At 40.0% G+C, this 16,457-nt stretch overlaps 1 protein-coding gene across 1 annotated transcript; it reads left to right on the forward strand.

Moving 5' to 3' along the window:
- Positions 1 to 698: 698 nt before the first annotated feature.
- Positions 699 to 16,457, forward strand: ufl1 (UFM1-specific ligase 1). The gene is made up of 19 exons (XM_018743906.2): positions 699 to 888; positions 2,019 to 2,164; positions 2,335 to 2,363; positions 2,834 to 2,931; positions 3,270 to 3,384; positions 4,461 to 4,591; positions 5,047 to 5,105; positions 8,349 to 8,495; positions 9,212 to 9,387; positions 9,527 to 9,706; positions 11,163 to 11,286; positions 12,106 to 12,228; positions 12,426 to 12,546; positions 12,675 to 12,841; positions 13,445 to 13,575; positions 13,651 to 13,731; positions 14,458 to 14,543; positions 15,113 to 15,293; positions 15,742 to 16,457. Exons 1-19 carry the CDS (start codon positions 812 to 814, stop codon positions 15,961 to 15,963), a joined length of 2,394 nt encoding a protein of 797 aa, XP_018599422.1. The 5' UTR covers positions 699 to 811; the 3' UTR covers positions 15,964 to 16,457.

A 16,457-nucleotide genomic window follows, 5' to 3' on the forward strand; every position in this document is an offset into this window, starting at 1 on the left:
AATTTCCAGTTCATACAATAAAGTTTCAAACAGGTAGATAAACCTGCTACTGGATGAATGATCTAAGTCTTTTAAAGACTGAGTTGTAGATGGTAGTCAAAGTTCTTTTCACCATGACCTCAACAGAATGGAAAATATGTGGACATGCCTGCTATTGTGTGGGCTGATTTCTCCCAGCACTATGGATTTAAGAAATAAGAATGCGTTGTTTTTTTTCAGGGGTGCAGTGGGCTTGGCCTGTTCTCTGGTGGGTCATGGGTTCAAGTCCTGCTTGGGGTGCTCTGCAACAGACCAGCATCCTGTCCTGGGTGTGTCCCCTCCTCCTGCTCTGCCCTTGCACCCCGGGTTGCTGGATTAGACTCTGGCTTGCCGCAACTCTACTCAGGACTAGTGGTTTCAGACTGTGTGTATGTTTCCCTCATGAACGGTACTTAGTTTGATGACCACAATCTTCTCCTTAATGTAGTTATTTCACAACACAAACTTTACTTTGCACGTTCAGTTTTAATAAAACCAGAAGCAAACACTAAGAGAAGTAGTTAAAGTTTAAATTTAAGAAATTTCAATGAACAGCGTACAGGGCGTGCGTATCACGATTTAGGAAGTATTTTATAACTAGCGCCCGCCATTCGTGCATTTTCCCAAACGCGTTCCGTTGCAACCCTTTTGACCCAGCGCGCTTTCCATAGACCGTTTTGTTTGGGTCGACGTGTGCAAACGCAGTGCAGCCCTTGACCGCGTATCTAGCAGCAAGTGTAATATTTATAAAGTGTCCATTGCATTTTCGAGTTAAAGAGTTAAAAAGTCAAAAATGGCAGCAGACTGGGAAGAAATTAGACGTTTAGCTGCAGATTTCCAAAGAGCACAGTTTACAGACACAGTACAGAGGTGGGTTACCGTTAGCATGGCTAAGCTAACCAGACTGTGTGTACAGTGTAGCTGTTCCTTTTGACACCTAAACTAGCTTCTGCTTGAACGTGAATGTTAACAAAACAATGTTGTTGTAAACATTACAGTTACATTTACTAGTACTACTACTAGTAGTAGCAGTAGTACCAAAATTAGATTTGCCACACACATAGCTGCTGCTGGGAGTATAATTAAATTGCGTGGAGCCCAGTGGTACCGATATTCTTGATTGTAGAAAAATTACTCAGCTACTATGGCACAACACTAAGTTGCTTTGGAAAAAAAAAGCATGATCAGTTCAATGAGTAAATGTCAAGTTGGAAGTACAGTCAGAGGTCATTTGGTACCGGAACTAATTAGAAAGTTTACAACTGCGGAAGTTTTAAATTTACAGACAGATCATATTGATGTTTCGGTCACTCAGTAGTTTTAAAATGTTGGCGAGTCAAAAAATTGGAGTTTAGTTCTATTATGACAAATTATATTGAAAGCTGTGTCTGTTCTGTCCTATTACTTACTTATTTGCTTGTTTGTAATCAAGGATTCTTTGTTTGTGCTGCTGTTCTTCTGAGGGTTGCCATATGAAATTTCATTGTGTTGCATACAATGACAATTAAGTATCTTACAGTTACTCCCTCTGATCTCAGTGCCATGATGTGTATGATTGGCCTGCAACCCTTGTGAAAACCTCGCCGATGTACTTATGTAGCTGTCAGTTTTATTAAAAATAACATCTCTGGTTTTCTTCTTTACAAGTCGGCATATCGGATAATTTTGTTTTTGCTGAGTGATCTAATAAAATTAAAATATAAAGGGTGAACTCTAAAATGTCAGTACGATTGAACTCACAGATGTATTTATTGCCATATGACACAACACATTCAGCCTATGTGAAACACTGACGAGATGTAAATATATATATATATATATATATATATATATATATATATATATATGCATTATCCTGTTATATAAATGGATACGTGAGTGTAATTTATTATATAACATTATAAGTCACCTTGGGCAGAAGTGTCTGTTAAATAATTTGGTATTTTCACACAACCCCAATCCACCCTCTAACCCTCAGTTTTGCTTTTTCTTGTCGATAGATTGTCTGAGCGGAATTGTATTGAGATTGTTGCCAAGCTGATTGAGGACAAACAATTAGATGTTGTTCACACACTGGATGGGAAGGAGTATGTCACACCAGCTCAGATCAGCAAGGAAATCCGTGATGAGCTCTATGTCCATGGAGGTTAGTATCAGGGAACAACACAAGGACTAGGTGGAATGTGTGATCTGTACTGAAACTAAGAAGTGATCCTCTTGGTGTGTTTTCAAAGTTGTCAAAATGCAGCCATTACTGTAAGACAAATTGAGGGTGAATACATTCTTTCTATGTCCGATTTTTATTTTCTTTTCAAGGCCGGATAAACATTGTGGATCTGCAACAGGTCAGTGGGTTATATTTTCAGTACTACTGGAATTACTGTTTATGTTATAGTCCTAATTGCGAGATGAAATTCATTTTTAGATTTTGATTTCAGGCCATAGTGTTTTAACATTAGTTATTGTTACTTCCAAAATTTCTAAAATTATATTATTATCTAGGTTACCTGTTTTTTTAAAAAACATAACCTTAATAGACACCATGACTTAAAATCACATTTTGATAAAACTATGAAGAACAAATTTCTGCAATTAAAACACCGACCAAAAAACCAAAGGCAAGTGTGAAGTGTAAATAAAGGCATCTCAGCTGTTTCAAGGAAAATGCTGTCCTGGCTTGATTAGAATTCATACCATTTTTCACAGCAGTAAAGCATATGCTGAGGGGGGAAAAAGGGCCAAATCAGTTTTGCTGTTGTGTTTAATTTCAGTTACAAATCAAATGTGATTTTTTACAGCTAGTCTGTATTTGCAGATCCTTAATGTTGATTTAGTCCATGTGGAGAACCGTGCCAGTGACATTGCGAGGTCTGACAAATCCATTCAGCTGGTTCTGGGGCAACTCATTGATGAGTAAGTGCAGTACATCTCCTTGGCTGCTTGTCATAGAGCTTGTGGAAAGCTCTTGCAGAGGTGAAGTTCTGGTGATAGCACTTTTTATAAAATTAAAAATGAGGAAATTGTAGTTCTATTTTCTGTGCAGTGTTATATGCTTGCGTGTCAAACACACCGAGTAATGGGATTTAATAACATTTCTAGTTCACTTCATCTGCTTCTGACAGTCAAGAAAAGTAGATATTAAGTTTAATATGTGAGATTTTTCCAAGTACTCTACTATGTTATTGGAAATGTAGAGCTGAGGTGTGCTGTGGTCCTCTGGCAACAGTTGTAATTCATGCTCTTCTAATAAGGAACTACATGGATCAGCTTGCAGAAGAGGTTAATGATAAACTCCAAGAAGCTGGTCAAGTCCGTATTGCAGAGCTTTGCAAAACCTACGATCTTCCTGGAGATTTCCTGACAGAGGTATTTGAAAAATATGGTATTACAAATTTAATATTCAACGTCAGAAGCAGTATAGTGAAGCAATGTGATATTTCACAGCTCTGCCACACAGCTCTGCCACACAGCCCACATGCATGTACGCAAGTCACATTTTTTCAAATGACTTATGACCATTACTTTTTGTCCTAATTATTGAAAACTAGTACCTCTGTCAGTTATTGAGACACTCATAGATGCTTTCCTGGAGAGTAATTAAAACAAATTTTTGACTAAATTCCTTGAATACCCCTACAACGTAGCTGATGTGTCTAGAAAATGGCCCTCAGCTGATAATTTTAATAATGTCTCAAAAGCATTTCTGGGGATAGCTTTTGAAGATAATTTTCAGGTAATCCTTCTTTCAGTACCAGAAACATTTTAATAAAAAAAAAAAAAAAAAGTGGAATTTATGTTCTCCAGCACTTTAGGTAAGTCCAGTTTAGGTAAGTAATCAAAAATGTTGAGATACAACATTTTTTTGTTTTAAACATAACATACATATGCATGTTTTTTAGGTAATCTGTTTCTACATCATACTATATGCGTTTCATGTTCTCTGAGCATGGCAACATTTTGTTGTGAACCTCATTTAATAAAGCATTATTCCTTTTTCGTAAATGACAGTTGCAGCAGGTGCTGCATTACAGCAAAGAACCACAGGAGTGACCATCTGCTGAGCTACCATGGCATGCCACTTTGCTGATAATCTGGAAATTGCTGCAGAATCTTTTTTGAAAGGCTGTGTTGACAATTTCAGAAATATTTAGAATTTACAAAAATAACTAGAATTTAACATTGTCTGATTTTAGAATACATGTTGTATTACAATTGTGCATAGATGCTGAGATCCAGATCTGTAACAGAATTGTATTCTTCTGTATGTCTCTGTTAATTTCTTAATTTTGATGAGGATTCATTGAGAAAGGAAGCTTTGTTGTGTTGTAACAACTAAAAGTGTGAGGGCTCCTAAGCTTTCATCTATGAGTCATTTCAAGAACCTGTCTGTATTCATCCTGAATCAATAGTTTTTTGAAATCATGGTGGCATTTTAACCATAGGTGCTGTCGCAGCGACTTGGCAGGGTAATTCAAGGCCAGATGGACCAGTATAACAGGGGAGTAATATTTACTCAGGCCTTCCTGGCTCGACACAAAGCTCGGATTTGCGGGCTGTTCACTGCACTCACTCGGTAAGGCCCATTTAACTATAGATACCATAATCAGTGCGTGACTACTTCTGATAGTAGCCATATTGGACTTATAAAAAAATTTAATGTTTGTAATTTTTTAACTTTTTACTGTGATGTTGATTTAATGGACAGTATATATACCAATATTTTCTTTAATTCTTGATTAAAAAGCTTTTCTTTTATTCCTTTTTGTATTTTACTTTTTGCAATACGTAGCAGTTTTTTTTTTAAATTACATTGTCATTAAGTAAATGATAATGTTTAAAACGAAAGAAAATAACGGAAAGCAGTTCAGGTGCCACTAGAAATATACATAAAGGCATCTGTTTTACCAAGTAACTCTATAACTTTGTTTACTTCAGATGAGATGTAGTAGTAAAAAAAAAATGTAGAGTTGAGTACAGCTGTGTATTTCTTTTTAAAACCTCCGTTCTCACATTCTGGTTTTTATGCAGGCCAACACAAGTAAATAATCTGATTGGCCTCTATGGGTTCCATGAACATCTGCTGTATTGTAAGTAGCTTTTTTCATTGCGTTACTTCTGCAACACCATAATGATTTTTTTTTTTTTTGGTTAAACCATCCATACATTGAATTTCTCTATGCAATTAGACGCTGTTTATTATACAAAAATGTACCTATTAAGTGAATGATGCTTCCTTTAACTGCAAAATGTTTAGCTGTAGCCCGCAGGCTATCAGATTTGTATTTAATAAGTTCAAAACTACTTTTCTCCAAAAGCTCTTAAAATCAAAACACAAAAAGGTACAGCAAGCACAGTAAGTTAAGTGCAGCCTCGGTTCACTTATTGTATTAAAACAAAAGGGAGCTGAGCAACAAGCTCATTCGTAAGGTTCGTATTTCCTGCTGTTGACACATTAACGTGCTGATAGTTGGATAATTTATCGTAAGCAGTACTGTAAGACTATAAAATGCTCAAGTTGATGCACAGTAATTGTATTTGCAATCATGCTCTGCTTGCCAATCGGACATGGCTTTGGCATACAGGAGTAACGTACTCTTGGTTTTGATGTATTCCTTGGATTCAAAGGGATTCATAAATTCTGACTAATAGGGGAAGATTATTCCATTATGAATGAATGAATGAGCTTTATTGCCAAGTATGTTTGCACATACAAGGAATTTGTCTTGGTGACAGAAACTTCCACAGCACAGACAGAATGACAGTGACAAGACACAGATAATGAAAGCAGAGTGGGCTAATAAAAGATAAAAAATAAAAATATATAAAGTACACAATATACAAAATAGACACTAGACATTGTATGTTTGTACAGGTATGTTATATACAATGCAAGGGAAAGTAAAGAAGAGATATGATGTGAAAAATAAATATAAATAGCATTGTTTATTGCACCAGTTTACTCTCTAGGGGGCATTTAGCAGTTCATGAGGTAGATGGCCTGAGGAAAGAAACTTTTTCTGTGCCTGGCTGTCCTGGTGCTCAGTACCCTGTAGCGCCAGCCAGACGGCAAAAGTTCAAAGAGGAAGTGGCCTGGGTGCGAAGGGTCTAGGATGATTTTGCCAGCCATTTTTCTCACTCTGGACAAGTACAATTCTTGGAGAATGGTGGGGGGTGTGCCGATGATTCCTCCAGCCGTCCGGACTATCTGCTGTAATCTTCCGAGGTCTGATTTTGTAGCTGAGCAGAACCAGACAGTTGTAGAGGTGCAGAGGACAAACTGGATGACTGCAGAGTAGAACTGCATCAGCAGTCTCTGTGGCAGATTGAACTTCCTCAGCTGGCAAAGGAAGTACAACCTCTGCTGGGCCTTCTTCACGATGGAGTCTATGTGGAGCTCCCACTTCAGGTCCTGTGAGATGGTAGTGCCCAGGAACCTGAATGACTCCACTATTGCTACAGTGCTGCTCATGATGGTGAGTGGGAATAATGCTGAGGTGTTTCTCCTAAAGGCCACAATCATCTCCACTGTCTTGAGCGTGTTCAGATCCAGGTTGTTATGACTGCACCAGACAGCCAGCTCTTTAACCTCCTGTCTGTAAGCAGACTCGTCGCCATCCTGGATGAGGCTGATGAGTGTGGTGTCGTCTGCGAATTTCAGGAGCTTGACAGAGGGGTCTTTTGCAGTGCAGTCGTTGGTGTACAGGGGGAAGAGCAGTGGGGAGAGCACACATCCCTGGGGGGCGCCAGTACTGATTGTGCGAGTCTTGGATGAGAATTTTCCCAGCCTCACTAGCTGCTGCCTGTCAGTCAGGAAGTTGGTGATCCACCGACAGATGGAAGTGGGCACAGAGAGTTGGGTTAATTTGGACAGGAGAAGGTGTGGGATGGGAGGGGTGTGGTGGCGCAGTGGGTTGGACCACAGTCCTGCTCTCCGGTGGGTCTGGGGTTCGAGTCCCGCTTGGGGTGCCTTGCGACGGACTGGCGTCCCGTCCTGGGTGTGTCCCCTCCCCCTCCGGCCTTACGCCCTGTGTTACCGAGTAGGCTCCGGTTCCCCGCGACCCCGTATGGGACAGGCGGTTCTGAGAATGTGTGAAAGGTGTGGGATGATGGTGTTGAAGGCCGAGTTGAAGTCCACAAACAGGATCCTCACGTAAGTCCCTGGTTTGTCCAGATGTTGCAGGATGTAGTGCAGTCCCATGTTGACTGCATCATCCACAGACCTGTTTGCTCGATAAGCAAACTGCAGGTGGTCTGTAAGGGTCCAGTAATGTCCTTCAGGTAGGCCAACACCAGCCTTTCAAATGACTTCATGACCACAGATGTCAAGGCGACAGGTCTGTAGTCATTAAGTCCTTGAAGGGCAAGTGTGAAAAAGAACTGTTATTGAGATTTATGTCCCTTTAGAGGTGGAGCGGCTCGACAGTCTCAAGATGCACATCACAAAGGTTGCAGTGAGGAGTATGGTTTTACAAGAGTCTATCGATTGTGAGTTCATAGTGTTTCCTGTTACCCTGAATCCCCATAAAAAGCTTTTAAATTTAATCAAGGCATTAATCAGTAGCCAATTAGGCAAACCAGGCATGGTGAGACCTGAGAATATTTAGATGTGTTTAAAAGAAGTCATCCAACAGTGTTCTGAATGCACAAGGGTGGCTGAGTAGTGTGCGCTAGTAGTCCGATAGTAAAGGAGTTATACCAATATACTGTAGAAGAGAGGAGCTGGTGTTTGATGATGTGTGGTAGGAGAGTTTCAGATTCCCTTTGCAGGTGATACAAAGGGTTTTGCTCATGGTGATGTTAAGTTCATAGTGGGGTGAAACTCATAGACTTGAAGTTCATTTGCAAATGAAGTTTGACCTTCAACGTAGATATGTCAGCCAAGGATGCTCTGAAATGGCTAGAGCCCTGTGTGCTGGAGTAAAAGAAATATAGACTTAAAAATTGTTACTGTGGTAATGGTGTGAGAGTCAATAAATATCAGTTATAAAAGGTGGGAATCTAGCACTGAGCCTTGTGGCACTCTTACAACAATACTTCAAGGTGAGGAGAGGGTTCTTTGCCCAGATGCATGCCAGATCTGCCAAAACAGCATGTTCTTAAATTTGGGACCATCAGTTTGTAACTGTCAGCAGTATTAGACACTAATGACAGAGGTGTTATGTTGCACATTCGTGCTTACATTCAGTGGTGAAGGCATGGCAGTAGGTGGATTTTTCTTCCAAAATGTGTTGTGCTTAATGAATTGTACCACTGTGAGGCATGTTTATTATGTTTGTCCAGCAATTCATGTCATGAGGACTCTCTCTTTCTGTGGTCTCCAATTCTCCAAGTGGTGTTGGAGGAGCTGGTGAACGGTGGCCGCCTCAAAGGCACGGTTGTTGGCGGGAGACAGGACAAGGCTGTCTACATTCCTGACATCTACTCTAAAACGCAGAGCACCTGGGTGGACTCATTTCTTGCCCAGAACAAATATTTGGGTAATTGTTAATCGGGCCCTTTCTAGGACATTCTTGTAAACACCATAATGCTTCTTTAGAACATATCACTAGAATGGCAAGTAAGGATATGGTTTGTTTAAGCATGCTGTCTGTTAATGTGGGAAATCCGTCTGTCGCAATAACAAGTTTTTAATAAAAACATCAGTCATGATTAATCATTAATCAATTTCATTAGTACCTACTGAGAATTAATCACTATCAAATCAGTCGTAATAAACGTGAGTAAATGATGTGAAAGTAAAGAAAAACATCTATCCTGTCATTTAGTAATTGCTTTACAGAAAATTTGATTTCCCCCTCCCCCAGCTAAAATACTGTATTGTAGAATTGAAAGTCATTGAGTCATTTTCCATGTGGGATGATGTATGTTTAATTTTTTATTTCATGCACTTCTGTAAAAAATTAAGCTGTTTAGTCAGTTAAAGTGTGATATTGTAATTACACACTTTTTTTAATTGAAATTTATCTAGTGCAACTTAAACTTTGGGGTACTGTAGTAAATCGAAACTTATGACAAAAGGTACAATGGCAGCATAACACCTTTAATTTGAGCTAGCATCTGTTGGATGGCAGTTCCTGCACTCTTAGCTGATAGCTGCGTGAGAGCTTTTTGAAGGCAGGTAATGAACTGTAGTCTGCAACCTTGCTGAACAGTGATCTGTCCATTCATGATCTTATTCTGGCCTTCCTTACAGAATTTGATGCTTTAACCAGGCTTGGCATCCCCGATCCTATCGGCTATATTAAGAAACGATTCAAGTCCCAAAAGTTGCTGTTCTTGCAAGCCACCTGCGTGGCCCAGTCGATCATCGACCAGGTGGAGGCATCTGTTGAAGAGGCTGTGAGCTCTGGGACTTGGATTGATGTTCAGGTGTGCTCCTGGAGTTTTGCTTCATGCCCTGTTGATATTCCTATAGGATGTTTTTGAAGTCGATCAGTTAGGAAAGAAATTTTTAGTCTAGTTAGAATATGTCTTTCCAACCCAACCTACACTGCCTTTGTCCCTGCAGACAATGCTCCCAAGCTGTCTGTCCACAGAAGACACTGGGATCCTTTTGAACCAAGTCATGAGAACCGCAAACGTGCAGTCGTCTGCCAGAATCCTCTGTGACACCATTGTGGTCAGCGAGAAGTTTGTGAGTGGCTGCAAGGCTCTCTTTGACCAGGCCATGCAGCAGAAAGCTCAGAAGGTAAGCACATAGTGGGCGTACCAGTTTCCATTCCTTGGTCCACCCCAGAGTGAAACATGTATGTAGCTCTGACAAAAGTAAGAATGACTGATGCTAAACCATTCACTGTTCTCTGAAAGAGTACTGTGGGTTGCACAGTAGCACAGTGCAGAGCGCTGATATCTCAGAGCTCCTGAGCAGTGGTTTCTTACCAAGATTCTAGTGTGGCTCAGTGTGTGGAGTTTGTGTGTTCTCCCATGTTCGTGTGGGTTTCCTGCAGGTGCTACAATTTCCTCCCACCTTCAAGAAATACATGCTTCAGGTGAATTGGTGACTCTAAGTTGCCTGTAGTGGGGGCGTCTAACACTGTTACGTTGCAGGTACTGTGGCATAGTATGCATAGCATTTTAAGTTGGCTTGGACAAAAAGTGTCTGCTGAATACTAGTTAATACAGCTATGCACTGCTTAACGACTGACTAGATTTTCAACGGTGGTCCCATGAGATTTTAATGGCGCTGAAAAATTCTTATCGACCGGTGACGTCATAAAGTCGTAGCGCAGCATGTTCGTGGTGGTGCTGTTGTAAACAAACCTACTGCGCTGCCAGTCGTATAAAAGTATAGCGTATACAGTTATGTTCAGTACATAATTGATAATGAAGATAAGCATCCGTGTTACTGGTTTATGTACTTACTGTACTTTTTATTATTTTAGAGTGTACTCTTTCTCCTTATAAAAATGTTTACTGTAAAATAGTATGCTGTGTTACACAGGCAGCAGTGAAATAAATGTCGTGTTTACCGTGTCTCTTGACTGCATCGAGGCTATACCATCTAGGCTTGTATAAGGATGCTCTGTGATGTTTGCGCAACGACAGAATTGCCTAATGATGCATTTCTCAGAATGTATCCCTGTCATTAAGCAATGCATGTCTGTAATGATACTGAGCATACAGGATCACCACTGGCACTTTTTTGTGTTTAATTTGTTGCTTTCAAAGAAAAGGAATCAGATGAACAAGTCTAACTGGATAAAAAGATAAACCAAAACGTTGCTTTTGCATATATGTATTTATATTTGTTTTTAATAACTATGGGTAGTTTCATTTCTTGTTAGTCTCTTGCTAATTACCTTCAGCTTCTCAAGGTGTGTTACATTTTACTCTGGACTTAATTTCTTTAGTTCATGTTTTCCTTTAAAATGCTGTATAATGTTAGGTTTTTTCACTAAACTTCTAATGAGTACCATACCATTTATACAGTTGTGTCACTTTAACTGGAGCAGTTCAGGGTAAGAACCTGTAGGGTATTACAGCAGGAGCAGGGATTTTGGACATGGGTTTTCCTGACTGCAAGTTGACAGTTCTAACCAATATACTGGTACTGCAAATCCAACCTGTCCTTTTTAAAACACAATAGCAATATTATGTTTCATGCTGTTTCTAAAGCCGGATGTAACCTCATTTTTGCCTGGCAGGAAATCAAGAACAACCCAGTGTTTTTAATAACTGAAGATGACCTCAAACAATCCTCTCTGCTCATGGACATGTCAGCTGCTTCAAAGAAGGACAAGAGGGAGGAGCGGAGGAAGAAAGCAGCAGGTGAGTAAATCGAATGTATGGAATAGCTTGATGAGGAAACGGTTTAAAGATGGTCCTCAACTTCCTTAGTGGCCACCCCATCAACCTTAATATATTGTTTTTAAGTCTCAATATTTGGTCAAAGTGATGCAGTTAGTGATGATGACTCCTCCATCTGCTGTATGATAACCTCAGCTGGCTAAGATGCTCCAAAGCACCCATACTACTTATTGACTAAATTAGTGTGTCTATCAGTGACTGCATGTTATTTACAACATTATTTTTTATTTAAGAGCACATTTCCTTCATTAAAGTTGCCTTTTTTAATAGAATGGCTAGCAAGAGGAAACATGATTGTGCTAGTGGTGCAGAAAAGATAAGACAAAAGCTCGATTTAGAAATAAGTGAGAACAGAGCAGCATGAAAATATGTACTTTTATATTATACTATTTGTACTTTTAACATGAATGATGGGTGAAATTGTTAAATATATAACAAAGCTGTATGATGCAACACAGTATATTTGCATGTTAACTCTTTATGTATCCTTATGGTTTATAAAATACAGTATACAGAACCCTCTTATAAGTCAAGCACTAGCTATATTCCAAACAGATCCATGCAGAACAGCATTTCACAGCAGAACTTTAACATGTGCATTATATGGCCATATCTTAATTTAAAGGCAAAATGTTGGGTATACGAAAGGAGCAAAATCCACCGTGAACTAAAAATGGTAGTGTTGTTTCTTGATGAGGGAACATGTTGGTTCTTGCATTTTCTAATACCTTGTCTTTTGACTCCCCCCCCCCCCCCCCCCCCCCCCCAATGTAATGAAAGAGGGCAGTGGGAGCATGAAAGGTGGAGGAGGCGGCAATGCCAGAGAGATTCGAATCCGGAAAACCAAGAAGAAAGGACGGAGAGATGACGACAGTGATGAGGAAGCCGGGACAGCTCCATCTAGTATGTCAAAATCAGCCTGGTAGCGAACACCAATGAATAGTACCACACCCACATTTGAATCCTTTGAAATAGCTGGCAGAAAACAGCCACTTTCCACGAGGAGATTGTCACATGTGGCAACAGGAACCAGTAAAGAATGTAATACCCCTGAGATCAATTACAGAGTTGAATTATTTTTCCTACTGTCCTTTGCAAAGACCGAAACAAACAAGCTGAAGTCGTCTTCATGTCCCTGGATGAAGTGGCAGCTGTTCTTGAGGAGCATGTGTGCGACTGCCCCGATGAGATGATCACTGAGCTAGCTGAGCAGTTAATGAGGTCGGTCATGTCCGCCATCCACAGTACATTTCCTTTGTTGTACACAGCAAGAGCACAAAGGCCATTCTGATCTTGTTGTGTGCCTAAACCCAAACAATTCAGCTCACAAAATGTCTCTTGCTCGACAGGCCTTTGACAAAGCAGTACCAGGAAGTGGTCCGTGCAGCTTTCTTGTCTTCAAGCAGCATGAGCTCTGGAGCCAGCCGAAAACAAAGCGTGAAGGAGCTACAGGAGGAGATCACCAATCTATACAACAACATTCGGCTCTTTGAAAAGGGGGCAAAATTCTTCTCAGGTGCAAATCTGTCTCTATAAAAGTATATAACAAAATGTATTTGGCTCTTTATTTGAAAAAACTCTTGTTTTACTAATAACATACCCCCAGCCTCTCTGTTTTTCTTAACCAAGTCATTTGTGTTCTACTTTTGGGATAATCACTGCTAATATTGTCTTTTTTAAACAGTTTTGTATCTTTTTGCTGAATACATAGGGAATAACTATCTTGCCCCAGAACAGAAAACCAGTTCTCATACAGTTGTTATTTTGGCACTGTACCTGCTTTGTCACCTACTCCCCCCTTAAATGACGAAATGTCATGTTTTCTGATTTTCTGTAAGTGTAGGTTTCAGAACAGTTCCTCCTGTTAAATGCAAATACCTTAAACGTGTGATTGCAACTAGATATTAAAATCAGCTTTATAAGAAAGGTAGCACTTTTGCATAAATTTTGGTATATTTTTGTATAAATTTTCTATAAATTTTGGTTTAAGTACATCGAACTGTGTGCTTTAGGACATGCAGTTTTGATTTTGTTCATTATATTTATAACAAAAAAAAAGTCGTCGTTCATTCCTTTGTCATCACTCAACACAATGTGTATCTTACTAAACTTGTTCCAGATGAAACGCATGCAAACATTGCGAAACATGTCCTGAGAACAATTTGCACAGACGTCACAAACATTCTCCTCAACTTTGTTGCTGCGGAGTTTATGACAGCTGTGGACTCTCCCAGGTCAATCACAAATGAGGTACTTCCACTGCCTTGAATACTTTCTTAGCTTTCCATACTGAGCAGATTGCTGATAATTGAACCTGTTTTACAGGTGAGACTGAAGATTTTAACGAAACTGCAAGAGGAGACCAAGGAGCCATTGATGAAATTGCATAACTCCCTGAATGGAAAAGTGAGAAATCTGTGCCTCACAACTTGCCGTCCTCTGTTCAGCAGAACACCCTGGTGGCTCAAAATATAAATGAAAATGTAGCCAACCCTGTGCCGCAGCACTAAAGGACAGAAGGAGTGTGTTGAAAATCTCTCTGAAAAAAACACTAGTGTCACATTTGTACTACACATTTCTGCCCCTCTACTTTTCCCTGACATTAGCTAGGAATATCCATCCATCTGTTGTCAATAACCACTTCCCCACTTCAGGGTCACGGTGGTCCAGAACCTATCACGGAAGAATAAGGCACGAGGCTGGGTACACCCTTGATAGAATGGAAGGCCGTTGCTGGAAATATCCAGTAATGGTTCAAAATAAAACTAAAAAGGAAAAAAAAAATGCATGTTGCAGAAGCACAAGTTGAGTCATCCCTGTTTTCATAAAAACTGAGTGGATTAACTTAGCAGTGAGTGTGCAGCACTGTTTGATTCTCATGAAGGCCCTTCACATATGGCACCAGTTAAATGAAAATATGCTTTTTGGTTAATGGGCTTAAACTGCTGAACTACACAAAATTGTATCAATTTCTTTGGCAATATTTAAAATGTAAGAACGTCTGGATAAAAGTATCTTTGGAACATGCACCACAAAGTCAGAAGTCTTTTTAAATTCAGGTTGTCTTTTTTTAAAGTGCCTTTTTTAATTGTACATTTACTTTTGATTTTTTTTTTTCTTTCTTTTCCCAAGAGCATTGAGGACTTCCTGATCTACTTGGAACCCTGTGTTGAAGTCTGTGGCTTCATGCTGAAGAAAGGGGATAAGAAGAGAGAAAGGTAGAACAAAACCTCTACAGTTCAACTTTTTAGACTATTTACACCCATTCCTCACATAACAGGGTCCTGTACAATGAAAAACTGCTGTAACCGCTCATGAAAATGTGTACCATTTTCTCACGTATAATCAAGGATAATAATACTCAGGCTGATACTAGAAATTTCTACAGCATGCAATTCACAATAATAATCACAATAAGTAAAAGATACAAAGGTTAAAATGGGATAACATAAGACAATGAAAAATATAATGGAGAATAAAGTAAAATAATAAAGTGAATAAAAGCCATCATCTCACAACCTTACATAGTACGAGGTAGATTCCAGACCGCTGTGTACTGGAGACAAGTGGTTATTAGTGAGTGAGTAAGTGAATGAATGAATGAATGAATGAATGAAAATGTAACTAGCTAGAATGAAGCTTTTGGCTTGGAAATAAGCTTGAAGGATTTGAACCTGAGCTACTACAGAATGTTAAAGCTAGAGGTAGGTAGAAGGAAAGATGGCTTCAGGAAACAGTGTGGAACACCATTCTGTGCACTCAGCCTTATGTACCCTCGCCATCCTAGGCAGGCTCTCTTCCAGCACCGGCAGGCCCTCATGGAGCAGCTGAAGATGACGGAGGATCCAGCTTTGGTGCTCCACCTGACCAGCGTGCTGCTCTTCCAGCAGATCCACCAGTGTGCACTACACGTCCCGGGTCGCTGTGTGCCTCATGTCATCAGCTCACTCGTTGGTCGCATCTCTGAGGTCTGTTGTGCTGTTCTGTTTTTGTCTGGGAAACAAGCCCGGATTAATGTTCTTCTTAGTGGTTTCTACTCTAAGGACCTCGCTAGCAATTTTTTCCCTTTTTTTAACTGCATAACCTTCTCTTTGGTTTAAAAGCTCTTGATTTATTACACTTTTCCAAGAAAGTCAGTTTGTACTTTGAGTTTGATTATAATCAAACTCATATCAATGTGTCACTTGATTAATAATTAACCTTTATTTTCTTGACACCTTTGCCCAAGGCAACTTAGAATGCTGAATAAGCAACTGTACAATGATTTAATGAGGAAAGTATTTTACTGAAAAAGTCAACCCTGAAAACCATTGTGATGGTGTGCAGTTTATGGACAGAGATATATGGTAACATCTGGCTATTGATGGTCACCATCGTTGGTGGTGTTCTCATGGGAAAGTGGTCCTGTTTTTTTAGGATCAGCGCAAGCTGCTGTCCCAGTACCAGACTCTGGTTGTGAAGCAGCTGGTGGGCCAGGGCAAGAACACAAGGGCAGCCCCTGGGGAGGACGAAGGGGAGCGTGGGACACCCGGTAATGGTGGCGAGATGGAGGAGGTCCGAAAGGAACTGCTCTCCCTCACTGGTGAAGTGAAGCAGCTGGTCTTGTCAGCACGGAAGACGTCCCTCACAGAGGACTGAAGTGTAGCTCTGTGGAATACATGTGTTAATAAAGGTGTTAAAATCTGCATTGTTGCTCTCCTCATGGCTGATCCTCAAGGTGCTTTTTACTTCAGTTGTGGTATATATTAACGTGAACAGAAAAACTTGCAATACACAGTTTTACTTGGTTCCTGGGTAGGGTGCTCTCATTTTTTTTCCCTTAAGAAACGTGGTATTAATTGCAGTCTTTTTCCACAGATGAATTTGTATATTCAGGGCTGTATTTAAAACTTTTTGTACATGTACAGGAAGTGTGGTGCCACAGCAATTTAGAGCTGTGAGGAACCAGCGTTAAGGGGTTTTGATGTGGGTCCAAATCTAGCTCAGTGTGTGGAGTTTGCTTTTTTTTTTCCTGTGTCCATGTGGGTTTTTGGCTGTTAGTTGCCACCCACACTCTAAAAACATGCTTTGAGTGAATCGATAACTTTAAATTGTCCTTAGCATGAGTGAAAGGATATGTGTGTGACTGACCT

This window comes from Scleropages formosus, chromosome 1 (genome assembly GCF_900964775.1).
Source record: "Scleropages formosus chromosome 1, fSclFor1.1, whole genome shotgun sequence".
In the NCBI taxonomy this organism is placed as follows: domain Eukaryota; kingdom Metazoa; phylum Chordata; class Actinopteri; order Osteoglossiformes; family Osteoglossidae; genus Scleropages; species Scleropages formosus.